Genomic DNA, 25,704 nt, shown 5'->3' on the forward strand with positions numbered 1-25,704 from the left:
TGCCCTGGGGGCAGGAGCAAGCGGTCCCGAGCGGCGCCCGCGGGGGCGGGAGCAGCGGGTCCCGAGCGGTGCCCGGGGGCGGAGCAGTTGAACCCCAGCGGGTCCCGCGCGGTGCCTGGGGGAGGGAGCAGCTGATCCCCAGCGGTGCCCGGGAGCAGCGAGTCCCGGGTGAGGGAGCAGTTGAGCCCCAGCGGGTCCCGAGCGGTGCCCTGGGGGCGGGAGCAGTTGAGCCCCAGAGGGTCCCGGGTGAGGGAGCAGTTGAGCCCCAGCGGGTCCCGCGCGCGCCCGCCCCGCCCCATCGCGTGGGCACTGCCCGCGCCCCGGCCGCGCCCTTATTTATAACGTGTGCCGCGAGCGGATTGGCTGGGCCGGGCCACCCGCAGTCCCGCCCCCTGCCGCCGCCATGTTGTGTGGTGGGGCGGGGGCGGCCCGGGGGCTGCCGTGAGGCGGGCGGAGGGGGAGTCGAGGCGGCGCGGGCGCTGCTGCCGCTGGGCAGGGGCGCTGTGCTGGGGAGAAGAGAAGGCGCGGGCTGCCGGGCTCGCTTCTCCGGAGGGAATGGCGGATGCCGTGATCCGCAGTGGCGGCGAGAAGGAGCCGGAGCAGCATCAGCGGACGGAGAAGACCAGCGCGGGCGTCCTCGGAGTGGAGAGTAACAGAGCAGGAGCCGCTGAGGACAGCGCACAAAATGGCGGACGCTCTGAGAGCGGTAGCGCTGGGGAGGCGCTGCTGGTGGCTGCTGCTGCTGCAGAGGACACGGTCCCCACAAACCTCAGCATCAGTAGCAGCAGCCAGCGCAGGAGCAGCATCTCGACGGCAAATGAACAACAGCAGCAGCAGCCGCCCAGCCGTGTGCTCGGGGGGCCGCCCCCTCTCTCTAAGCCCCCAGAAGACCAGCAGCCTGTTAGGAGGAACTTTCAGATCCCCAGGAAGAGCAGAGAAAAGAAAGGTGGTTCCTTCCCTTCCCCTCCCTTTTCTACCTCGCTCCCTTCTCCATCCGATTCACCAGGCACTCAGACACCTCACACGGCTGCATGCAAACCCTGCGGTGTGGAGGAGGCTCTGCTGGGGAGCCGATTTTACTGTCAGGCTTCTACATTATTTCCCTACCCTTCCTCTTTCCTTTCTCACTTTTATTTTGTCACGAGGAGGAAACAAAACCAAAACAAAAACTCGGCTTGAATTTCTCTGCTTTAAAAGGAGGAGAAGCTGGAGGCGATCAGGGTTGGGCTTGAGTTGGTCTCAACTCTGCTTCTGGAGGTGCATTCGCATGTGGAGAGAAGATGTTTCTTTGGGACACCGACATCAGCGAAGACGTTTCGCTTTTCTCTTCCCCCTGACCTCCTCCTTGCAGGAGAGGGGTGTAATCCTGGTTAGGATAGACTGAACAAACACAGCAGAGTTGTCCTTCATTGATGATACATTGATGACTGTTCTTATCTGCTCAAAGTTCTTTGCAGGGAGGAAGGGAGCATCCCACGTTTCCCGTGTCTCACATTGGAAGCGTTCTGCTTCCAAGTGTCCAGGGTTTGGGTTTTTTTGTTTCTGAGTAATTCTTCCTCCAAAAGCTTATGGCATTTCTTGCTTTTCACAAGTCTCCACTGATTTCTGCTTGGTTTTGTTAAGTGAAGTTGAAGACATGTCTGATTTTCTCCCTGAAATTTATCTTAGTTCTTGCCCTTTTGCAATATGGAATCAGTAATTTAGTCCATATCACAAAAATACTTGTTTGAATAGGCTTCTTGTTCTTCAGAGAAGAGAGTAACATCTTAACTTCTTGAAATGCTTTCTTCTGTAAGGAAGAGACGAAGGTAGGTTTATTTCATTATCCAGTCTTTTCTCTCCAGTAATAGAATAATTCCTTTTAGCGTAATGACCCCTTTTTCTTCTCGGTCTTTCCCGTTGCCACCCCTCTCTGGGGTGGTTCAAGTCTGGCAGAGATTCATTGTAAAAAGAACTGGGTTGATTTGGAGAAAAACGTCTTTTATAATTCATCTGACAGAAAAATGCCTGGACATATCGTGGTGCCTCATGAGCAACTGAAGTGTCGTATGTCACACCCCAGTGTGGTTAAATGTGAAAGCCTTTAAATGTATTTCAGAAATGTTTAGTACTTAACCAACAATACTTGAAGTTCCTCTTTAGCATTTGGTTCCAATGTGAATGAAAACCTGAGAAATAACCTTTTCAGCTCATCTAATTCATTATTTGCCTATGCAGAGCCATCTGTGGTGTGCAGAAAGTTTTGGATTGTGTAGTTCAAACCTCAGGCTTCTGTGGCCTCTAAGGTAGAAGACGAAGCCATTCTTACTTCTAAAACTGACTTGCTAATGTCAAGGTCATTTGATCCATTCTTACTTTTTTTCCTTTCCGCCTGCAGAAAGGCTCTCAGGTATTTTGAGAATTCTGATGACTTAGAGCATGCAAAGCTCTCAAAGCAGACCATGCTCCATCCAGCCCATGGTGCCTGTGGGCTTACAGCTGCTGAGTGTTCTCACAGCATGGACTGCCAAACGTGCAGTTTGAGGACAACCAAATTGCTATTGGGATTTGTATTGTCATTTGAAAAATGATGCAATTCAGTCAGTTCTGGAACTGAACTGGAAGATCAGCACTGCATGGATCATCTGATGCTGCAGTGGCACATGCTTTCAGCACCTTTATTGCTAGTGCATAAATAGATCTTGTTAAATTGCAAAATAATCTGAATGTTACCAGTCCTTCTCAAAAAAGTTGGCTTGATTCAAAAGCCCAGCATGAAGTAGTGCACATGAAAGCTTCCTCCATTGTTCCTTGCCTTGGAATCTTTTTTCCTTGTTTTACTTTTTAAACCACCATTTCTGTCCTGGTCATACCATCCTGAGAGATAGCTGCTGCCTTGATTGTGACAGCGTAGCTGCTATCTCCAAAGTATGTGCAGGATGACTTTGGTAGAGATGTTTGAGTTTGTTTGCAGGTGGTTCTTCATGGTGGATTTAAAAATTTTTTCAAACACCGAAGTGTCTATCAGGAACAATTTTTGGTAGTGAAGCAATGAAAAATTGAATCTGGAATGCACAAATGTAAGAGAAAATTTAGGCTTTAGCTTCCAAAATGTAAGAGAAATATCCTAGGCGATTTAGGCTTTAACTGCTTACTTATCTTCAGAATTTATCTCCCTTCTTGGAGACTTAAGTAGGGACTGAAAGTCAACAGAAATCCTTTGTAATCTGGAGAAATGCATCTGGAGAAAAGATATCTCTTAAAAACAGCTGTGATCAGTTGGCAAAGAGAATACTTCTGATTTCCTTATTCTTTTTCCCAGCATAGGGATTCAGAAAACAAATGAAAGGTTGGCTGCCACGTTATTTTTTTTAAGGTGTGCCTGCATTTGTCTTCCTCCATAGAAGTCTCTTGAAGGTTTGTTTTCTTGGTGTTACGCTCTCTTGAGCAGCTTATCTTTCATTTCTCTTCAGGCTTGACCTGGCCTCTTCTAATTCAGTTGTCAGATCTTCAGAGGTTCCCAAGTTTACTTGAAACTGGAGAGGTCCTTGATAGGATTAGGAAAGCAAATTCTAAGGATAAAGCAGTGTAAGAGCACTTTTAATTTGCTGAACTATATGAGTGATCCCCTTACCAAAGGATAATTCCACCAGTGATGCCGACATTGCAGTCGGTGCTTTAAGGGGTTGCTTGTTGATTAAAACTGGATGTTTATTTCTGGAGTCTGTCAAAGTAGCAAATGACTGCTGTTTCTCAGGCCGAGTGGGGGAAAAAGGTCTTGCTTTTACCCTTGGAACTCTCAGCAACACTTGCATGAAGGTCCAGGCTGTCCCTTTTCTACATCATTTCACCGTGTCTTGTTTGTCTTCTAATTTTTCTTTTCTCTGGTAGAGGTATGCATCTGCTGTTTGCTACACACTATTTCTAGGTGGAGAACTCTGTCAGTCCCTGAACTTGATAATTATTTAGGCCTTTTGAGAGCGCAAGACATTTTGGGCTGAAAAAGTCCTAAAGGTAAAAATGTCACAGTTCATTAACACCACAGATTTTTCGTCTTAGTTTTAAAAAATGAAGACTGGAAAAAAAAAAAAAAAAGACTTAAAAGGGCGTTTCTCAGTGGAGTTTTTGTAGCAAGAGCAGTTCTGTGTGAAGAATGCTAGCGTTCTGCCAAATTAGCTGATAAGAAAATCAGTTATTTACTTACCTTCGCTTCAAACTTTGTTCAGGATTGCTCAAGGAGGATGGCTCTGCCTTCACATTGTGGCTTAAAGCAACCAAACCCAGTAACTCCAATCTCAGTTTTCTGAAGTTGAAGCATCATGTAGCTGTGAAAGAAAAGCAGAACCTCTCAGGCATGACATACATCCAAACATCCAGTCCAATCCCTGTCCCTTGACTAGTACTTGTTAGCTAAACTAAATTTCCACCTAAAAATAATTACACGTTTTAGTGCCCTGGGTAGAAGCTGAACAAACCCAGTATTTATTTACTTATTTTTACCTGTGCAGAACAAGTCAGCAAACCCTACAACAATTGACTTGTATTATAAGGATGCTGCAGGTTAGTCCTTACTTTAATTACTGTTTAATTAACACAGGGCAGTGAGGGTGCAGTGTACCCCCATCAGCTTTGTACAACAAGCCTGGAAGATATGTAAATGCACGTGGCTACTCTTTGAAGTGATGGAGGACTGGAGATGAGCTCAGTAATTGCCTGGGAGCACAGGCCTTGCCGAGTGCTGCAAGGTCTAGTTTAGTACTTCTCGGTTTTATTTTAGCTTTGTCTTGTTTCTGCACTCTTTCCTTGAAGTGAGGTACAGGCCCTGCTATGATGACATTAACCTTTTAGACAATCACTGTGCTTGAACACCACAGCTCAAGTGACAAACTGAGGCTACTCACCTCACTGAGGCAGTGTTTCATATTTTGACTGACCGCGTGAAGTCTGCAGTGCCTCTGGAAGAAGAAACTGCAACAGTCTTAAAAAAAAAGTTTATGTTTTCAATAATTTAATGATTAAGTAGGGCTTTTCCATAACTGTGTTGAGACCTAAGTGTATACTAGTTTATGCAGGTTCTCCCTACCAGGAGAATAGGGGGACTTGCTGGTTTTGGACAAGTCTGTCTCAGCTTGCTCCCCAGAGCTTTCCACAGAGCAGAAGATGTTTAAACACAAATAGGAACATGTTTGATAATATTTGTATTAAGACAGGATCTTGATTCATGTAATAATGTATCGCTTCCTAGATTTGCATCTGGGAAAGTGGGTGAGACATGATGTATGGTTTGTGATGGCTCTTTCTAGTTCAGCCTGCAGTGCTTTCCACTTGTTTGGGCTCCAAGTGGAAGTGAGAGGCTGATTTTTACTGAGCTTGTTTCCTGGGGAAGGGAGGGAGAAGGGATAAGATACAGTAAACACTGGTAAGAAAACAGGAAACTCAGTCAAGCAGCTGGCACACATAACCTTCTGCCTTAAGTGGTGCATTTTGAGGAGCTGGCAGCGTGTGAACACCAGATCTTTCTGACAGGGAGTTAGTGTTGTAAGGTGCGGGGAATGTTTGGGGCTGGGCTGGAGCAGGGGGTGCTTTCCCAGGGCTGTGTACCTGCAGCAGGCTCCTCTCTCCCCTCCCACCTCTCACATTTCTCTCTTCAGTACAAGAGCATTCAGGGCCAGTAATACTAAGCTGAGAATTGCATTCACACTCAATTCTGTCTCCTCCCATATTGCTGTCAGCTTTTTGAGAATGAAGGTGTAGTTACTAAAAAGGATGTTACATGAGTATGGTTTCTAAATCGCTTTCGTAAATTCCGCTTTTAGAAAGTCACTTTCTCGTTGGTGGTATTGGAATCCTTGTTTGAGGTCAGTTTGCAGATGTGGTGTTGCCTTCTGAAGCGTGCAGCTTTCAGTAAATAACAGAACAGTTTTTATTAGGAACATTTGTTTTATACTCAGGCTTAAGCAGTAAATCTTTTCTGCAAGTGAGGGAAATATTGCTACCTAAATCTACTGCCATATTATTTAATGAATTTGGAGAATATACTCTGAAGATCTAATTAAATTTAATTTGTTGTTAGAGTAATGTTTTGTGTGTTTGATTTTTGTTTGTGAGACTAGTACTATTGTTGTTCTTCCTAACTGTTGTGACAGTAAAAATCCTGCACTTTTGGTATGTGTTTTGGAAATTACTCTGAGGTTATTTTCCTGGCCACTACTCTCTCAAGATCTGCACTGCCATCCCCTGCTGGCTCACTCTGGGGTTGCTCCTCTGATCAGTTTGTCACCTCGGCACCCAAACAAGATAAGAAGCTCAGGGACATGACTGCTTCCCTGTGGGAACTCGGGCAAAGGTTTGCCCAGGAGGGAATTTGTACAACAGCACATGAAGGGCTTTCCTTTTAAAGCAGGTGTAGTAAGGGATAACATCATCAAGCAGGAGCACAGGCAGTGGGGTTTTTTAATAATAGGAACTGGTTTTCTGTAAATAGTATTGGATTTCTTCTTATTTAACTCAATTTGCCATAACCAAACAAACACAGAACCTCATAATAGTTCTGAAGTGAGGCCAAGCTATGAAACTCTTGTTGAGGTTTTTATTAGGACAATTTGTTCCTGCTTCTTAATTAAAAGAGTTAATTAGTAAAGTACAGTTCTGAAAATTTAATTACAGTGTTTTGCAGTACATATTAGATGCTTTTCAAGGGGTAAATTCAGGCTTGAGGTGCTTCCCTTACAAACTTCTGAGAACTAGTAGCTGTTCAATAGTAATATTAAAGAAACCATAAATGTGATATTTTAAAGATGCTATCATTCTAGGAAATTTTAAGATAAACTTTCTAAAGTCCATATTTGCCAAGTATTCTAGGTGTTTTGTATTTGAAATTGAATCACAAACCATTCATGCAGTAACTCAGTGAACTGGAGAAATGTTGATGTTTTCACATGTATATTGTTGCTAATTATTTTATTTCTTCTCTTTTATAGCACTCTTTCAGCCAGTACTTCCAGGTTCTCGAGAATTTGACGACATTTTGAAGATTCTGCATTCTTCCTACTTGGATCAAAGTTCAGTGTCCAATTTTAAATACAAGAGAGCCAGCTTAGTTCATAGTGAGCTGTTGGAAAAGGAAGTGAGTATATTTGTGGCTTCTGCTTCTCAGTAAGGTACTGGTCAAATGAAGTGCTTCTTCTCAATGTAGAGGCAGCCCTGGGGATTATTTTCAGTTAGGTGGTTGGTCTTTAATTGCAAACTCACATCTCCAGAAATGTAAGCAGCTGTTTTTCAGGCACGTTTATTACTGCATAGTTTTAAATTCTTGCTTGCCAGATATTCCAAGAAGACTAAAAGAAAAATTGTGTTTGGCACTGCTTAAGTCTGTGTGTTTTTAGCTTTCAAAAATTCTCTTAATTTTATTAAGGAAAATCTGGAAACATCTGGAAAGATGTTTTAATGTCTTCTTTACAAGGTTGATGTTTCCTGTGAACATTAAGATCAGCATATGTGCCTGATATAAGTTTCCACAATCTCTGTAGTTGTGTTGTTTTCCAAGAAGTACTTCAGCTGGAGTTGGTTACTGATCTAGTAAGTGGAGCACCTTGGTTGAAGCCCTTCTGTTGTGCCTTTTGTGGTGTCTCAAGTCCAACCTTGGCTTGCTCTCGTTGCTTTCAAATGAATTTTTCATTCCCAATGATAAAAAGCTTACATATGAAGTAATTGCTGAGAAATACTGGTAAAAGCCATCTGAGCAGCAGTGAGGTGCATCTGCAGAAATATTTGCACAGTGTGAGAGATCTGTCTCCTAGAAATAGAAAATGTCTTATTTCTGAAGTTTGAAAGATGATATGGAAGGCATTGGGCTGGATGGTTCTTGCCAGTTCTGCTGCAGAGATCAAGCTAAAGTGTTACTGCACAGGTTTGTTTGAAGAGTGTCTCTTAAAGAAACAAATACTTGCACAGATTTCCCCACAGGAACAATGTTTTTGAAATCTATAGCATCCAGTGATTTAATTTGGATTATCTTTTGATTATTTTTGTACACTTGCATCTACTAACATAGATGAGGCCTTAAAACATTGACACCTGACTGTGGCAGCAGCAGTGTGTGTAGCTGTGTTGAGGAATTTCTGTATGAACAGTTCACAGAGAAACGCAGAGAGCTGAAATTCGATGGGCGCCCGGAGAAGGAACTCTCGGAAAGTTACGCATTCCTCATGGTGGATCGGTGCCAGGTGAGCAGTGAAACGCTGCAGGGAAATGCTTTCTTCAGCAAGTAAGAGCTTTGGGGGCTTTGCTTTCTTCAGAGTGTTTTTATTGACACAGTCTTAAAGTTACTTTTGCAAAGTTCAGCACTGGAAGGTGTAGAAGGATGGGAAAGAGATCAATATGTCACCATTTAAATCTTCTGTTCCCTGCTACTTAAGGTACTCCATTTACATGTCCCTATCTTCTCTAGTTTAGGCTGTTTTGTAAATAAAATGATAGATTTTCTGGATGGCATGTGAGTTTTTATTGCATTTATTCTTGTTTTTTTCTTAACTGAGGAGAAATATTTTATGTTTTCATTGCATTTGGTGGGTTTTGGTGTTTTGTTTTTTGGGGTTTTTTTGTATCAACAAGGTTAACCTGTAATATTAGAAAATGGAATTGTCTACTGTCTCTTCTTTGATCATATATATTTAATGAAAGTGATGGAAAGGTGATTTCTGTGTTTTGTCTGCTGTTATAGAGTCAGGATTCCTTAAGCATGCAATCATTCGACAGGTATACTTCTGGTTTAAGTATTAAAATTTTCTGTATTGAAGGCAAATAATGTTCACAAACAGTGCTTAAGGTACAGGGAGACGACTGTTTTTGTAAGATACAGGTGAGTCTATGCAGCTGCTCCATATCATAGTTCAACTTGCACAGTTTAATAGTTTTATAGAGAATTCAGACTAGTCTTGCCTCTGTAAGAGTTGGAGTTGTGTTTAAATCTCAATTTAAGTTCTGTAATTGTAATTTCTCGCTGTTTGTTCTGTTCATATCCTGGCTTTCCTAACAGACTTGTTTAAAAAACTGTTCTCTTTAGATCCAGAGCATATGTGAAAGGGGGCTGCAGGTTGGCCACTCCAGAATCACAACTCTCGGCCACCCTTCCATGGGTAACTATCTTTAGATTATAAGTGCTGCTTATTCAGTAGCAGTTGACAGATAATGTGATGCAGTTGTGTGAACTTTCAGTCTTTTTTCTACCACTGACTGCAGCAATATCACAGCAAGATGTCTTTAGCAAAGGAAATGGACATCAGAACATTATTTCATAGCTCTGTTTTTGAGTAATTCAGTTAAATTCCCTAATTATCATTTTGGCTTTAAGTCAAACCAATATCCCATGTCTTTCCAGTAAACCTGGAGGGCCAAAGAGCTAATGCAATGTGTGGCTGGCTGCCTCTCTGTTTGTTTGTAGGTGTGTACACTCAGAGATACCTCGTGGACTCAGTAGCTCAGCTCAGTTTTGATGTAGATAGAACTAAAATTTTTGAATCCACAAATCCAAGAAGAGCATACATAAATTGGAGACTTAAAAGAGTCACAGGGTGTTAAAGAATTTTGAGAGTGCAAAACAATAAGTTCCTTTTGCAAAGCTTTTCAAATAGAAAATTAGGAACTGATTTGTTGTCCTGTGTGAGAGGAACATGGTGCAGAGGTATAATGAATATTAAAGGCAGAATATGAATGAATATGGACATGAAGATTGAAAGCAGAAATAGGTGCAAGGTGGAGAACAAGCAAAGCTTTATGAGCATATGATTTTTTTACTGGTTTAGCTGGTAAAGGGTCTGGAGCAATTTGCTAAGGCAAAATACAGACTGGGAATGAGAGGAACCTAAGCAAAATGGATGCTTTTCAGAGTATCTGAATTCAGTTACAGTTTTTTGGTCTGAGGTGGTCAGCCTGACCAACAAACTGTCTGACAACACAGTTTGAGGCCTTAAAATCTATGAAATGACTAAGTATGGAAAACCACAAAATTATTTTACCTTTGTGCTTGACTGTTGATTGTATCTATTGAGCTTTAATCCCATGTAATGCTTTTTAAACCTCTAATGATGTTTTAACATTCAGCATAATGTATTTTGGTTTGTTTTTATACTCAGGTGTATATATCTCCAAGTATGCTGATTTATTGCAGCCTAATCCTCTGGAACCTGGAGCAACTGGAGATGTGATTGTTTTTAAAGTAATAAAGGTAATTTTATCTTGCTATTCTTGAAGGATTACATTGCTTACTGATAATACACAGGTGATTTAAACCTAACTTTTAATTTGTGGAATCATCTGTGTGTAGAGAAACTGGACCTCTACTAGATTTAAAATCCATTGTTGATATTAAGCTTAAATGAAGCGTAATAAATTCTTATTAAAGGGAAAAATAAATTGGTTCATTTTTGTGGTTTTGTCTGTTTGTTTTGTGGTTTTTGTTGTTGTTGTTGTTTTTTGTTTTTTAAATTTTTTTTTTGTTAAAGTATGAAAATAATATACTTCTAGAAGTGGCTTTCTTAATGACCTGTTTTATTTTCTGTGCTCTTACTGTCTTTGGTACTTGGAACAATTTGCCAGTTTCCAGGAAAAAGCTCATGCTGAGAATTCTGCTTTATTACAGGGAAAAATGAAAAGCATATATGACCACATCGGTATGAAAGCAGTGGAATCCACTGTCAAGAGCGTGTTGGATCCCACCCCTAAGCACGAGTGTCATGTTTCAAAGAATGCAAATAAAGTCAGCTCCTTGTTGGCTTACCGTGCCTATGAAATCACTCAGGTAAAGCTGAGCCTTTGTTACTTCCTTGTGTGAAACCTCCATCAACAGAACTTCTGAAACAATGGAGGGAAAATCGCTGAAGGTACAACAAACCCTGAGCTTCCCTGTGAAGCTGCAGCAGGGTGTGTGTAGCAGCCTATGGGTGCCTGCATTAGAAATCCCAGCACAGCACAGCAGCCTCTCCTGTTGTCATTGTGTGATCCTGAACCTCAGGTGAAGTTCTCCCTCAGATTAGGGTGGAGTTGGAATAGGAAAGAATGGGAATGTAGATGGGACTGGAATGGAGGCTGGAAGAGAGAACTTAATGTGGGATGTTTGAAGTGTAAAAGTACAACAGGTTTGTGGTCATTAAGTGAGACTCCTGAAAGGCTAGGAAAGAATAGCACTTTTTTTGTTGTTTTTTTTTTTTTTCTTCTTATTTCCCTTTCCAGATTCTCAGGTTGGGAGAAAATAAGTTCCAAGCATTTCTCTTGCTCCAGGTGTTCTATATCTTACTGCAGTAATCTGTTGCAGTCAGATTATTCCACCAATAATTTTCTAGATTTCAGGCTTGTTACTGGAAAGCATTCTCTTCAGTATTAACAACTTCTTTTGTCTTTTGTAAATCACTGGGCTGGACCCTGAATCAGATTGCTAAGAAATTAATTTTTTTTTCATTACAAATTTGCCTTAATTAACATTTTATATTAGAATTTAGTGACTGAACTAAGGATAGACTCCAGAACTCATTGCAATATTTACTTTCCTCTGAATTTTTTTTTGTTTAATATTCTCTAACAAGGAATACTTCTAAGTAAATGTTGCATTTCAAGAATGTCTCGTTCTTGATTCGCTCCTGAAGTTCTGTTTACATCTAAGTCGTTGATAAATGAGGGAGAAGATAAAAAACCACCTTAATTGATCGTATTCTATAGTACATATGAGAAAAGCATTTAACAACTTCTTTATTTTTAATACCAGCTTTTAAAGAAATTGGCTGTTGCTCCAGACTTCTGATTTAACACTGTCACTTCTTTTTCCCAGTACTACTTTTATGAATATGGCTTTGATGAGATCAGGCTGAGACCAAGACATGTTTGTCCTTATGCTGTTGTTTCATTTACTTATAAAGATGATGTGGTGCAAGGACCAAAACATGTGCCCCCATCAAGGTAAGCTAGGAAATGAGTTTTGGAAAATCTCCATGTAGCATGAAGAATTCATAGTTCTTGGGAGTAGCTTAGGGTTGATTTAAATGAGCAGTGCTGAAATGAATGGATGTGTCACAGGGACTTAGCATAATAAATACTTCTAATGCAAAGCAAGAGGTGGCAAAATTGGTTTTATGCAGCAGGTTGGCCCCTGTGGGAAGCAGTTTTGCTGCTCTTCCCACCTACTTGCCTTTTGCCCGGGTGGAATCCACAAATAGTGGGGGGTTTTACCTAACTGAGCAAATTTGTGGGCATAAAAATGTTCACAGCATTATCTTGCTTGGTACTCTAAAATAATATTCTGTATATCTTGTCTCTAAACCCTTCACTGCTGTCTAACAGCTTCTGGAGAGAATATGTAGATGGCCAGTTGATCAGATCCACTGTGTGTGATACCTGTCCTGATAGGAAGATGTCCAGGTGTGGGGACTGTACTGTGAAATGCTAAAAGCAGTTATCAAGGTGTCTAAAATAGTGCAAGATGCTGCAGCAGTGATAGATTGAGGTTAGAGAGGGAATTACCAATCTTGCTATTTTGTTAGACTGATAAACTATGCTTAATATAAAATTCAGTGGCCAGAATTCTCTGTTTTAGCCTAGTCATTCTGTGTCTTCTTTTGTTTAGATCAAGCACCTTCCACACAGATAGAAGTACAGGTAAGAATGAATTCCATTTTTTGGTTTTCTGATACAAACAGTGATGGTTTTGATGTTTTTTCTCTGTAGTTTTATGTTTGACCAGTTTAGTGATGATGAGTGTATAGCTGAATTTTGTCCTGAACCATACTGGTTGCTGATACTGGATAAGCAAACAGACACCTTAATGTGTATCTTCTTTTGTTAGAAGGAACCACAGGGGAATTAGTTAGAGTGTAGTAAATGTAGAATGTAGTAAGAACTGATCTTCAGTTCCTGAATCTCCTGTTCAATGGCACTTCAAATAATATGGTTCTCTGTCATGCTTTGTTTTCAACCTCGTTCAAGCAAAATTAATGTGTATGAAGGTGATTGACAGTTAAGGAAAGAGGATGTAATTCCTCAGAAACTGGCATCAAAGGTGTGTTTATACTGACAGGTGTAGGTAACAAACTCCTTTACTCTGCTCAGAGCAGGTCAAAACATAACAGGGCTGATAACATCCTTTCTGTTACCTTTTAACATTATTGTCTGGTCTGGTATTGGTATGAATTTTTCCCTAAACTGGTTTTGGAGATTCAGCAGCCTCTTTCAGTCACAGCTGGCAAGTGGTTTCACTTAGTCTTCCTTTCTCCATCTTACTTTAGAGAAATCTAACATTACATTGTGGAGGGGACAGCTTTGGAATAAAGGCAAACTTGTGTGCCATGTTTCCCTAAAATCAGCAACACAATCTTTCCTTCCATGCAAGCTGTGAGTATTGCCATTTAGACAGTAAGTTTAAAATACTGCTCTATTAAAACTCTTTTGAGTAGAGACTGGTGAGTTTTGGATAAAGTCAGATGAAAATCTAGAACACTAAGTGCCTTAAATACATCAAACAAGACTCCAGTCGTGTGCCCATAACTTTCTTGAGTTCAGGTGCACAGCTGTCAGCATGTCTTCGCTGTTTGGTATTTTGTTGTTTGTGGGTTTGTTGGGGTTATTTTCCATTGAAGTGACACACTCTCCTCTGCAGGAATAAAATCCCCTGGCTCATGAGATAGTGCAAAGAAATTATTCTTAAGAGCTTGTATTTACTGGTTCTTATTTTGTCAGTGAGTGGAGGAATATAGAAGGTAAAAAAAGAGGTCTTTATTTTTTTCTCCTCCCCCCTATCTTCTCCAGTCCTGAGAAGCTTGAGGTTGAAAAAGTTGCAAACATTGATCAGTTGAAGAAAAAAATTTCACCAGAGGTGTTCTTGAAAGATACTTACGAAGGAAGAAAAGAAGGTAAATTGTTCTCACTTGATTTCTTTAAATTCAGATTTTTCAAGTTTTCTGAATTGCAATTTTGTTTCATTTTTTTCTTACCTTCTCTTTCTCCCCTTCTGTCATGTCAGCATTGAAGAGTGGCTTGTACTGTAGCCTGTATGAAGTTGTGGAGAAGTCCCGTTCTGGGAGTCACTTAGAGGGTTTACTTCAAAAACTAGAGAAAGAAAGACTTGTGAGTGCAACAGATTTGACTATTCCTGTTTTTAAAAATAATTTTACTAGTTAGTAGTTTGAGGCATAGAATAAGATCCACAATCTCACTGGAATTGCTTAGCTGGCATACTCTTACGTGTCAGGGCACTCCTCTGCCCAAGACAGAGTTATCTTACAGTCAGGAAGAGTATTCATACTGAGCAAATGTCTTTGAAGCAATTTGCTCTTTTTGCTTGAAAACAGGTCCTTGTGAAACCACTTGTGGACAAAGGATTTCTTTTTCTTCTTTCTCCTTGGCAAATGGTGTCCCCTTATGGTAAGTGTACTCTAGTTTTGTGTTTGAGTTGAGTGTGTTGTTTAGGTTTTTTTTACTGGGGGTGGGGTTTTGAGTACTAGATTGACTTTTGGTGGTCCTCTCCTTTTTAACTGTTTTTATTTTTTTGTGTTCTAGACCACCAGACTGGACGGTCCCGTGTGCTTCATGCAGTGTTTCTGTTTCCACAGCCTAGAGCCGTGATTAACTCAGGTAGGTTTTGTTCACTGTTGTGTACAGGTTTATTCAAACAGAGGTGATATTCTGTTGAAGATTTTGTAGTATTCACTCAGTGTGAACGAAGAATAACAGTTTGCATTGGTTATGGTCATGGTGTTGGTGTTAAGAAATATTTGTTTCTTCACAAAAGCAAATACCACACATTGTAGATTCATTTGTTCATATTTGAGAAAGTAAAACTTGAAATTTCTTGATATTGCTTCCCTGGCTTCTGAATTACTTCTTCATGGTCAATCCAAACTGTTTAATGCAGTATGTATTAATACAGAGTATTGCTAACTAGTCATTTATATGTAGCTTCATGGATTGATGTTAATTGTGGATTCCCTTTTCTCCTATGGCAGCACAAAGAAGTGTTCCATATGGAGCACAGAAAAATTCAACTCCCACGGTTTTGCACAAAAAGAAGGAAATCATTCCAGAACTCACTAAGTTGATCCAGTCTCTGCATTTTGCTATAATCCAGTGCCACAAAGACAATGGTGCAGATTTCAATGCTGTTGTGGAAAAATACATACACAAGTACTTCAAGAAACTCTACAATGGCCCTGGAAGAGGTAGTGAATTTGTATTGCATGAGTACTCAACACGGCTGGATGAAAAAAGATTTCTGCACCCTGCCCCAAGATACAAAGGCCACATTACTGGCTGCTTGCAGAACTATATTTTTAATTGTGAGGCCTATCAGCTCCCCGTTTCCAGAGCTAAGGAGCTGCTGGATAGAAATCGGAAGCCTCGGCGCTTCAGTGCCATCTCAGATTATGAAGCTACAGAAGACTACTCTGACTTTGCCAAGGCAAAATACAGGAGAAGAATCCACCCCAAATATGAAGCTGCTGCTGCTGCCAAACCAAAATTGCCTCCTGGAGAATATGATACTGAAAGACTCAAAGAACTTATTAGCTTGATCCAGTGTAGGAAGAAAAATGTAGGTGGAGATTCTGATTCTGAAGACCCCAGAATTAGAAGTGGTCTGAAAAGAAAACTGGAAGAACAATCTGAAAATTTGCAGAAGTACCTAAAACTGAGTGACTCTTCAGAGAATATTTGTCAATATGAAGGTAAGGAAATCTTTGTTTAGAATTCTTCTTTAAACATTGTAATTCAAAGCATATTTAACATTTAATCATTATAGATTATTTTTTTGCATGCTGTAGTAGTTTAATGCATGGTGGTTCATTTAAACATTGGCCTGAGAACTGTGAATAGATAAGGTTTAGTTTTTAAAGGTTTCCACTTTCTAGGAGAAAGTGTGAGAAATGAGGCCACTCTTTAAAAAAATTTAAGAGTTTTAGTAAAAGGTAATGAGGAACAATCAATGAAGTAAAAGTTACAGCAGGTGCTGGGTCTGTGGCCACAGCCAGACACACCCACTGATTGAGCTAGCAGTCCTTCATACCATTACAATTGCATTACTTCCTCAAATTTCTTGGCACCTTTTCTGGAGATGGTTGACCACAGTCTCACTCCGATTCTGCATCGTTGCAAATTCAATTCTGTCAGCAGTCTAGGGTGGTCTTCTGATGGGTCTGATGCCACTTTAGGCTTGGTATTTTCCCTGTCTGCTTGTGCTATCTTGAGTATACATTTTGCAGTAGTAATCATATCTTGTGATACATTTTTTTCAAGCCCACTTACATCTTGTAAATCCTTGCTTCCCCTTTTTACATTGCCCTTAAGCGATTACAAACTTTAATATACTTAAAAACAATTAAAGCTTATAATAATAATTTGCAAGCAACTTCAGTTAATAAAAGCAGATAAATTGTGGTGAAAGCCAACTACTACATAGTCTGTTTATAACACAAGGGGAATTTTCCTGGTAGTTGCTTTTGTTTTGCCTCTTTTAAAGAAGGCAGACTTTCAAAGAGTTTACTTCCTTGTGGAACTGTCCAAAGACTTTCTAATACAGTACACACAGACTTGATACTGTCTTTTGTAAGGTTTGACTTTGCTGTAATTCTTTATGTCCAGCACCCTATGTCATACCTAAGAAGTTTAGATTGAGGGGGAAAAGCACAGTTAAGTTTTGAAATAGCCAGTAATGTGTGTAGTGGGACAAAGGAAACAATAAGATTAGATTATTCTATACATGAAATTATCTACATCCAAACCTCAGAAGTATCACAGATACGTTCTGCCAGAAAAACCCTTTGATTTCTGTTTCCCTGACCCTTTGCTCAAGGCAATTATAGAGGCCTCCTGCAGAAGGGGGAAACAGGAGCAAGAGGAGGGGATTTCCAGTCACTCCTGTGTATGTGAATCACTGGAAGATGAAGTGACTGATACTAGTTGTCCTTAGTTGTCCCCTTGACAGGGGGCATGGCTGGCATGTAGGGGTGCAGGAGGCAAAGGATGGACTTTATAGCTGGGATTCCTTCTTGGAATTCTGTCAACCTCCAAACATCTTTTTACATTGATGATTAATGTAGAATATGTGATAAATGCACGTTGACATTTTTGTTAAAATACATGTGTGTACATACAAAGTGATGCTGAAGAGTGAGACTGTGGGTCTGTGGTGGATGTTTGTGGGGGAATCTGGTTTTGTTTGTATTTTAAGATTGATTAATGGATTCCTTTTCCTGTCCTCGCCCTGTTCTAAGGGGGCAGAACCTTGGATTCACCCCACTCTGTGCTCTCAATGAACTCTGACCATGGTGGCCACGAGGGTGACTTCAGGCAGGCGGATGTGTCCCACCCTGCTGCCGACACGGACGGGCTCATCAAGGTGCTGCTGGAGACGCTGGCCACCACGGGCCACTGGGACCCAGCCCTGCTGCAGTCTGTCGGTCAGGGACTAGGCACTGAGGAAATTGAAGAGGACATGAGACAAATTGAGTATGAATCCATTCCAGCTCAGGACAGAGGTGATCATGAGCTTCCTAACACTGCTCAGGCTGACAGTGTTACCTTCAAGGACCCGCAGAGCCCGGCCATGCTGGAGGTTGATGTGCCGGGCTTGCCCTACCCCACTGATCTCCATCTGCAGCTCCCACCCGACGAAGCAGCTCTTGAGCACACTCTACCTTTACAAGTAAGTGAAACTGCCAGGATGCTGACAGTGAAAGTACTGTTTTAACAAATGAGACTAAATGAAAAAAACATTTTTTTCTACAGAGGTAAACAGATATGCACTAACTTTTCTGCAAAGCTTTTCTATTTGGTGGGGACATAGATGGAAATTTTCTCCACTCTTAAGCATGTTTTTATTTTTTCTGTAATAAAAGAAGGAGCAGAGATGAAGAATTTTGAGCATTTCACTGCATGCTCAGCTCTTTGTGTGCCTCCTTGGTGCAGTGCTGTATGAGTTCCCTTGTGCTCAGGGGTCACAGTGACCCAGCTCTTTGCTCCAACTCATTACGTTACAAGAGCAGGGTATTGTAAGATAGCCTAAGGTAAGATTGTTCTGTGATCTCTGTTACTGGTACTTACACACAAAGCCCAGTTTCTGAGTCATAGAGCAAGAATGAGTTTGTCCTACCTGTAATCTCCACACTGTTTTGCTTCTACCCATCTGGAATGTGAGATGAAATTGGCTTGTTTAAGGGCCCAATACTAGTTGCAGGCATTGCCCCAGCAATGCCAACATCTCATGGCTTTAGTCAGGTATCAGGACAACAGCCTGCAAAGAGCAAGGGAGCAGCCAGTTCTCCCCTCCCTTCCTCTTTGTCACCCCCAGCTTCCATATTGTAAGGCTAGTGCCTTAGTAATTTCATGTGAAACCAAGGAAGTACCTCATGGAAATGTTTCCAAGTTTGACTGGACTAGATTGATGGCAGAATTGCCAGTGTGCTGGTGAACTCAGGTGTGTCCTTTCTGTCAGCTGCTCACAAAGAACTGCTTTTAATAAGTCACCGTTAAAAACTTAATAGTGAGCAAAACCAAAAGAAGTTGTTTTGAAATGTTTGTTTTTCAGGAAGCAAGCACTGAGAGTACCTTTGAAGACTACAGTTCCTGTCCTAGTGCATCTATAGAACACGGCTATCGCAGGCAACGTCCCAGCTCTAATAATGCAGGGGAAGTTGGAATGCACTGGAAACTTATCCCTATTACAGGTAAGATGGATTTTAATTCCTCTGTTCCTACAGATAGGGAATGAAAACATATTCTAAAGGTTTGTATCTGGATTCATAGATCCATTCTTGGATAACAAGCACAAGCAAGTTAGTACACAAGCACATGCATCTATAGCCTGTGCAGTTGTTTCTTGTATTTGATTAATGCAGAAATCTGCTGGATGAAAACAGATACTGGTGGAAAATATTGGTTTGGCTTCATATTGACGCAAATTAGAAATGTGAATGCTTTAAAAACAAACAAAACTATAGTTTTGAATATGGATGGTGAAGAAATTGAGCTGGGGTTATGAGGAGCTTTCAGCACTCCTTGCAGCACCACTGAAGCTGTGTCAGTAATCAATCAGACTGATATCCTCCCCTTTCAAGAAAAAGAACTTGTGTTTGCAATTGCAAGATCAGGTGCAGCTCGCAGTTCAACTCCCCAAAGTAATTTGTGTCTAAGCTTTTTAAAAGTGAGGATTTTAACCTAGTAGCAAATGAAAGTACTTGAATAATATGTTGCCCTGCTTGATTTCTAATTTAATTTTTAATTTGTAATGGAGGTATATCCTGTTGTGCTTGCTCTACATTATCTCTGGGAAAACAGCTTGTATTCTGCTTTTTCATCAGACTTGGACTGTGTTGTTTTACTGTCTTAGGAGCTATTAAATGTACTGTGCTTCTGTACCTCAGCAGTCTGTAACATTTTAGTATTGGGGTTTAAGTTGGTTGGTGGGGCAGGTATGACAGTAATGCTGTTTTCAGGCTGTGATTTGGAGGTTTTGTGTGTCAGCTGTGTGTGACTTTCAAACATGACATGATGATGATGATGAACTCTTCCTCTGTAGGTCTGAAATCACCAGAAGAGCCACTGGAGTACTTGCCACCAATGGATGCACTTCCTAATGACCCCCGGGTAGTAAATCGACAGAAAAGTTGTGATTACCAGCTGCCATGCTCTCCATGTTCAGACACACAGAAGGGGATGGCAGAGGATGGACATTACACAGGACAAGTGGAGAAACTTGAAGATCAGTATGAGCTAACAGATTACCCTTCAACAGCTAAGCATTCCATTAGTGCAGTAATAGAGACAACACTGTTAGAAGAATACAAGCTCTTTGCAAGAAAGATTCAAGAAATTTTGCAGCAAAAGAACATTGGTTATGTCAGTGGCATGTCCACACCAGTCCTTTCTACCCATGAGAGGCTAATGAAACTTTCTGAACACATCTGTTTGCAGGCGTCAGAGATTTCTGTCCAAGAATATATAGAGCGCCTGAGCGAGAAGCTGAACAGCGTCATTTTGGCTTCCTCATGCATGAGGCTGACTCCCCCAGTTTATTCCAGCCCTGAAGCACTGGAGGTGGGCAACACTGTCCCCAGGCCTGTGCCTGACACGCTGGCCGTGTGCAGGGACAGCGACACGGTGCCGTTCCCACAGCCGCTGTGCAATAACCTGGGGGAAGAGCTGCATTCTCAGGAGCTGCCTTCAGCAAGCCTTCCCCTAGGGAAGGAGAACACGGGGCATGGCAATGCTAAACCAGAGGAGCAGACTTCTTCTGGTGCTGATCTCATGGAACCACCAGAAAAGACTCAGAAATCCCCTGAGAACGTAAACATTTCAACTCAACCAGCTTTTTCTGTTTTTATAAGCCAGTTAAAACCTGAAGTATTTACCAGTTTGTTTAAAATTATGAAAGATCTACGGAAAAACACCGTCAAATTTTATATTCATGAAGAGGAAGAAAGTGTTCTCTGCAGAGAAATCAAGGTAAAGCTATTTCAATTCCACCTCTGTCTAGTGTCAGAACAGAGTATGTTTCAAATCCACTTATATGCAATTGGACTCACTTTCACTGTGAAAGTGAATTGTGAAAGTAGGCTGTCCTGTGCCATTTCTTCCTTGAGCTTTTGAGGTAGTCTTGCTTATATTTAGCTTTTACGTAAAGTCTTTTCCTTGGAGCTGGAAAACAGAACAGGCTGTAGGTTGGCCTTTTCTGAAGAGCCTGCCAGGGGGTGGCCTTACAGAAAAAAGGCAATAAGGAAAGAAATGTGGTAGCTACCATTTTAGAAAAAATGTATGAAACGTTATTCTGTGTGCCTTTGGGGTTTTTCCCTCTTACTCTCTAATTAATAGAGAGAAGTTGGAGAAATCACTGTGCTTCTGTACTTAAATGTGTAAGATGAAAGTTGTAAACTTCTGGTTTTCCTTGAAAATTCAGGCAATGTGTGTGATTTGATAGGAATGACTGACTGCCTGGCTACAACAGCTACTATGTGTTGCTGCATCCTTCTGATTAATGTATGGGAGAGGTAAAGAAGCCAGTCCCTCTGGGATTCACTGAAGTGGAAAACCTTCTTGCTGTGGGTGTCACCTGGGCATTGTTTTTACCAAACTACCTATTGACTTTTTCCTTGTCTCCTCTTTTTGTGGTGGCAGGAGTATCTTAGGAAGTTAGGCAATACAGAGTGCCATCCAGAGCAGTTCCTTAAAAGCAGAGCTGATTCAGATAAACTGTTGATCATCATCCAGAATGAAGACATTGCCAACCTCATCCATAAGGTATGTCCCACATAAGTAACTGTGCTACAGAAAGCTGTTGGCAATAGTGAGAGAGCTCATTTGGAGCAAGGCTGCTTCCTTCTAACAGCACAGCATTCAACAGTGCCCTATGTTTAGCTGCTGTTTGAAGAAACAAAATGGTTGTATAAAAATGGTCTTGTCCCAACATTTACCCGTAACTTCTTCCACCACCATGCACGTGCTAATGCATATTTATTGTTAGTACTAAAGCTGTACAGAGCCCTGAGTAATTGTGCTTCTGGTTCTGTGATGCTCTCGCAGCAGGTGAGGGCAGCTCCAGATGACCTATTTCTGACAGCTTAAGACCCTATGCTGGACAGAAAGTAAAATTATTCCAAATGCTCAACATGCATTTACCTCATTCCTGTAATGCTCCTGAGTGAGCACCTCCCCAGGCAAGAGAACAAACAGTAATTTTTTGAAAAAAAATTTTGAATTTTGAAATTTTGTTTTGAAGTTTGGTGCCTGGCATTAATACGTAGGAGAGTTCTGTAGTTCTTTTTCCTGTGTGACCTGTGGTTACACCTCTGATTTCAAATGTTTTTAAACAGATCCCTGGCCTGGTGACTCTGAAGAGGCTCTCCTGTGTCAGCTTTGCAGGGGTCGATAGTTTGGATGATGTGAAAAATCACACTTATAATGAGCTGTTTGTGTCTGGGGGTTTCATCGTGTCAGATGAATCTGTCCTTAACCCAGAGTCCATCACTACAGGTAGGTGTGATCCTTCTGGAAGCTTTAGAACTAAAATCCTGACATTTCAGTAGCTGAGAGGTCCTGTAGTCAGCACAGTGAAGGATCAGATCTTCCAATTTTTGTGATGTTCTTTGAGAACTTCAGCTAATTCTGTCTCCTCAGCCCAGTGACCTTGAAGAACACATGGAGAGTTTCTCTTCAGTTACTAATACATTGTGTTGTTGTCTGTGGAACCTTTTATTCCATACTACTCCATACATGCATAAACTATATATACTTTTTCTTTATTTGAAATTGAATAGTTAATGAAGTTACGTTTTTTTGAAATACTTTAGCAAGGCAAAGCATATATGCTATGGTCAGCTTTTAAATAGCACTGCTGGGCACCTGAGGTACAGAAAAGCAGCTCAGTTTTATGATACTGTTGTTGGCCAGTCTGCGTGGAAGAAAACTTGAAGTGAGTGGGTGCTGTTTGTAATTGTGTGACTGTACTGTGATGAAACCAGAAAACAGCTTTTTGTATACACTGAAGCAGTATTTTCAGTCTACATACCACAAAATTTAACTTTTATTCAATATCTCTGTAACAGATAAACTAAAACAGTTCCTGTCGTTTCTGGAGGAACTCAATACCCCAGATGGGAAATGGCAGTGGAAAGTCCACTGCAAAATACAAAAAAAGCTGAAAGAGCTGGGGAGGTAAGTGATGTTCTGTAATACCAGCTGTTAAAATGCTTCAGCTTTCATTATGCCCTCCAAAACACACTTGAAGAGAACTTATTCTTATGTTTGTCTTTTGACATTTAGACTGACCTTAAATTGTTTCTAACAGAGAGCTTTCCCTCACTGCAGGATGAATGCCAATGCCCTGAACCTGCTCACCCTTCTGAACACATATCAAAAGAAGCACTTGGTGGAGATTCTGTCTTACCATAACTGTGATTCTCAAACTCGAAATGCTCCAGAACTCGAGTGTCTCATCAGGCTTCAGGCTCAAAACATCCAGCAGAGACATGTTGTCTTCCTAACAGGTAAACCCCACATTTGTGATTACCTCTCCCCCTTTTTTCCTAATAGGTGCTAAATATTAATACAAGCCCTTCTTTTATGCATTCAGAAAAGAATCTTAAAGCACTCTCGAGTTATGTTGATAATGGCATAGTGGTTGCTGCTGTTGATGACTTCATGCATAACTTCCAAAGTCTCGTTGGGAATCACAACTCTGTTACTGAGCAGAACCACCTTTCTCCCTGCAGTGCTGGCCAAAGACAATCAGGTAATGTCAAACACACTTAAACTTTGCCTTCTAAACTGCATGTGTGGGGTGGAGGTCCTGGGACAGTGTGCCTTGACTCTGGTCAATGGCCGCTGCAGCTGGCAAGGAAAACCCAACTCTCAAGCTACTCTTTTTCTATTTGAAGTGATGAGGGAAAAGCAGTGGGGATGGAGCACCAAAGACCTTAAATGCAGAAATACAGGTTAGCATGTATTGGAGGCACGAGACAGGGCATGTTTTCAGGAAAAGGATAAGCTTGTCTCTACCTGCTTTATCTACTTAGAGTAGATAAACTGTACTGGGATGTCAGTAATTGTACTCCATGAATTGTCTGATCAAATACTCACTGCTGTGTAACTTTAGATGCTGTTTTGACATTGTCCCCTTTGGAGCTGGGAGTTGGGATTTCCCAGCACTAAGTATGAACACGGTGTGCAGAAGCTTTTAGCACGGAGTAACTGGACACTCCCACAGAGGGTTAAATGTGTGTGTTGAGTAAGTGAACACGAGTGGCTGAAGACCAAGACTTAAAGTGCTGGTGGACTGGCAGACCTGAAGTGTAACACTGTGAGTAATGTATTGCCTTTTTAACCAAAGTTTGTATTTCAATAGAATAGGACTTTCTCTCTCTTTTAATGTAGTTCTTGTAGAAAAGGATGAAAAGGATGAGGAAGACATGTCTCTGGATTCAGGGGATGAAATGTCAGAAATAGAAATCTGCAGTGATGCCTCTAAGTATGATACTCATGTGGAAGCTTTGCAGACAGAGGCCAAGGGCCCACATGGAGTAGATGCTAAAGAAAGCTGCTTATCAGTTACAGAGTTATCTCCTGAAGCACAAACTGGCCTTGTGGAAAAGACTTACAAAACTGACTTGGAAGAGAAACAGCCAATTACTCCAGTTTCTACCACATGCCCTGCTGAAGGAGAAAAACACAATGCAATTGAACAAACTCCTTTCAGTAGTTTCCAGGTTTATAGCAGACAATTAAACATGTCCCATCAATTCAGCCACTTTAATGTTCTCACTCATCAGACTTTTCTGGGAACAACATACCCAATATCTCCTGCAAATCAAAGCCAAGAAGGGAGCAATTATTTTCTATCTGCCTACAGTCAGAGCCTGGATACAGAAAAGTCATCATCACCTGGTGGCTGGGATAGCTGCTGTGATTCTTCCAGGCCATATTCAGAACAGAAATGAACTCTTAAAGTCTCCTTTTCTAAGTTGCTGTGGACTTCTCTGTTTCTAAAATGTTGGATTAACGATTTCTATTTTATTCTGGAACAAAATGTTTCTTGTTCTTGTTATCTCAGATGTTTTCATGTTCTATTTAAATTCCTGATGGCTTGTCCCTGTTGGAACCATCTGAAAATTTAAATAAATACATATATTTTTTAACGTTTACTGTACTTGAATTATCTTGTTTGTCGGCACTTTTAAGTTTCTACATTTGTATTTGACCTGTTACCTAGGCTTCAGTTTGAGGTCTGTTTAATGTAAAGCTGAATGTTTGCCTAAAATATGTGAAAGAGCCAGTTGTTTTCTTTTTTTAACTGCAAGAGTATCCAAGTCATGTTTCTTTACATAAATATTAAAATTAATGTATTTATTTGACATTGACACAAATTTTGTACAATGTTTTTACATAGCTCTAAAGCAGTGTACTTATTTTCATGAGTATATACTGGATTTTGGCTAAATACCTCAATTAGAGTAACCAATGGTGCAGTTCCATTACAAAAAATCCAATAAACTCTTAATGCACAAGGGGCTTGCTAACACATCGCTTTGTCTGTGGTTTTTACATTGTTTGCAAAGTGCTTGAGGAACAGCCAAGCTCGGTTTCATGCACAGCAATTGTCTGTGTTTCATTTGGTGCTCTGTGCCATTGCAGCACCATCAGTGTCCTGCCAGCTTTTATCTGGCCACTGTGATTACTGTGAGAAAAACAAACCTGGCTTTAATGACTGTAGGAGTTCAATTTGCATCAGAAAAACCTCAATCCTCTCCCACTTCAGCTTAATGATTCCTGGGGCTTTCAGGCTTTTTTTTTTTTTTAATTTTGTTTATTTGTTGTGTGAACTAGCACTGGGGTAAGTACAGTTTTATCTGTTTCTTAATCCTGTCTTGAATTTCACATCTGCTGAATTACCAACCTTTTCCCCCTCAGCGATTCTCTCATTTTGTTCATCGTCCTCTGCCTCAGGCTTCTGGAAGGCAGCAGGCACAGGGAGCAGCTGTGGAGGCTCCAGACGACCCTTGTTGCTGCACTGCTGGCTTTGCTGAGACTCCTGACTTGTGCTGCTCATCTTCAGGTTGTCCCAAGTCCTGTGTTTGGGGGATTTCCTGTTCGGAATTTGATTTCAGTGCTGTTCTCTGGGATGTGCTGTTTGGTACCAGGTGAGTGTTTGAAACTACTTAACTCTTAAGTTCAAAAAGTTAGTTGGAACAAAGATATTGG

General features: G+C 41.1%; 1 protein-coding gene across 2 annotated transcripts; it reads left to right on the top strand.

Annotated features, from left to right (window-relative positions):
- The first annotated feature begins 452 nt into the window (after positions 1 to 452).
- Positions 453 to 25,024, top strand: TASOR (transcription activation suppressor). Of its 2 annotated transcripts, none has more exons than XM_033071204.1 (23): positions 453 to 946; positions 6,960 to 7,105; positions 8,112 to 8,204; positions 9,044 to 9,116; positions 10,113 to 10,204; positions 10,619 to 10,777; positions 11,801 to 11,928; positions 12,593 to 12,624; positions 13,251 to 13,356; positions 13,771 to 13,874; positions 13,985 to 14,088; positions 14,313 to 14,385; positions 14,521 to 14,595; positions 14,967 to 15,683; positions 17,229 to 17,659; positions 18,542 to 18,680; positions 19,532 to 20,457; positions 21,127 to 21,249; positions 21,822 to 21,981; positions 22,554 to 22,662; positions 22,816 to 22,994; positions 23,081 to 23,239; positions 23,881 to 25,024. In XM_033071204.1, the coding sequence occupies exons 1-23, from the start codon at positions 556 to 558 to the stop codon at positions 24,441 to 24,443; spliced, it is 5,082 nt and encodes a 1,693-aa protein (XP_032927095.1). In that variant the 5' UTR covers positions 453 to 555; the 3' UTR covers positions 24,444 to 25,024. The 2 variants fall into 2 exon arrangements, with proteins under 2 accessions (XP_032927095.1, XP_032927096.1); XM_033071205.1 differs by having other exon boundaries at positions 23,603 to 24,430.
- Positions 25,025 to 25,704: the final 680 nt, after the last annotated feature.

Source organism: Catharus ustulatus, chromosome 13, assembly GCF_009819885.2.
Source record: "Catharus ustulatus isolate bCatUst1 chromosome 13, bCatUst1.pri.v2, whole genome shotgun sequence".
NCBI lineage: Eukaryota > Metazoa > Chordata > Aves > Passeriformes > Turdidae > Catharus > Catharus ustulatus.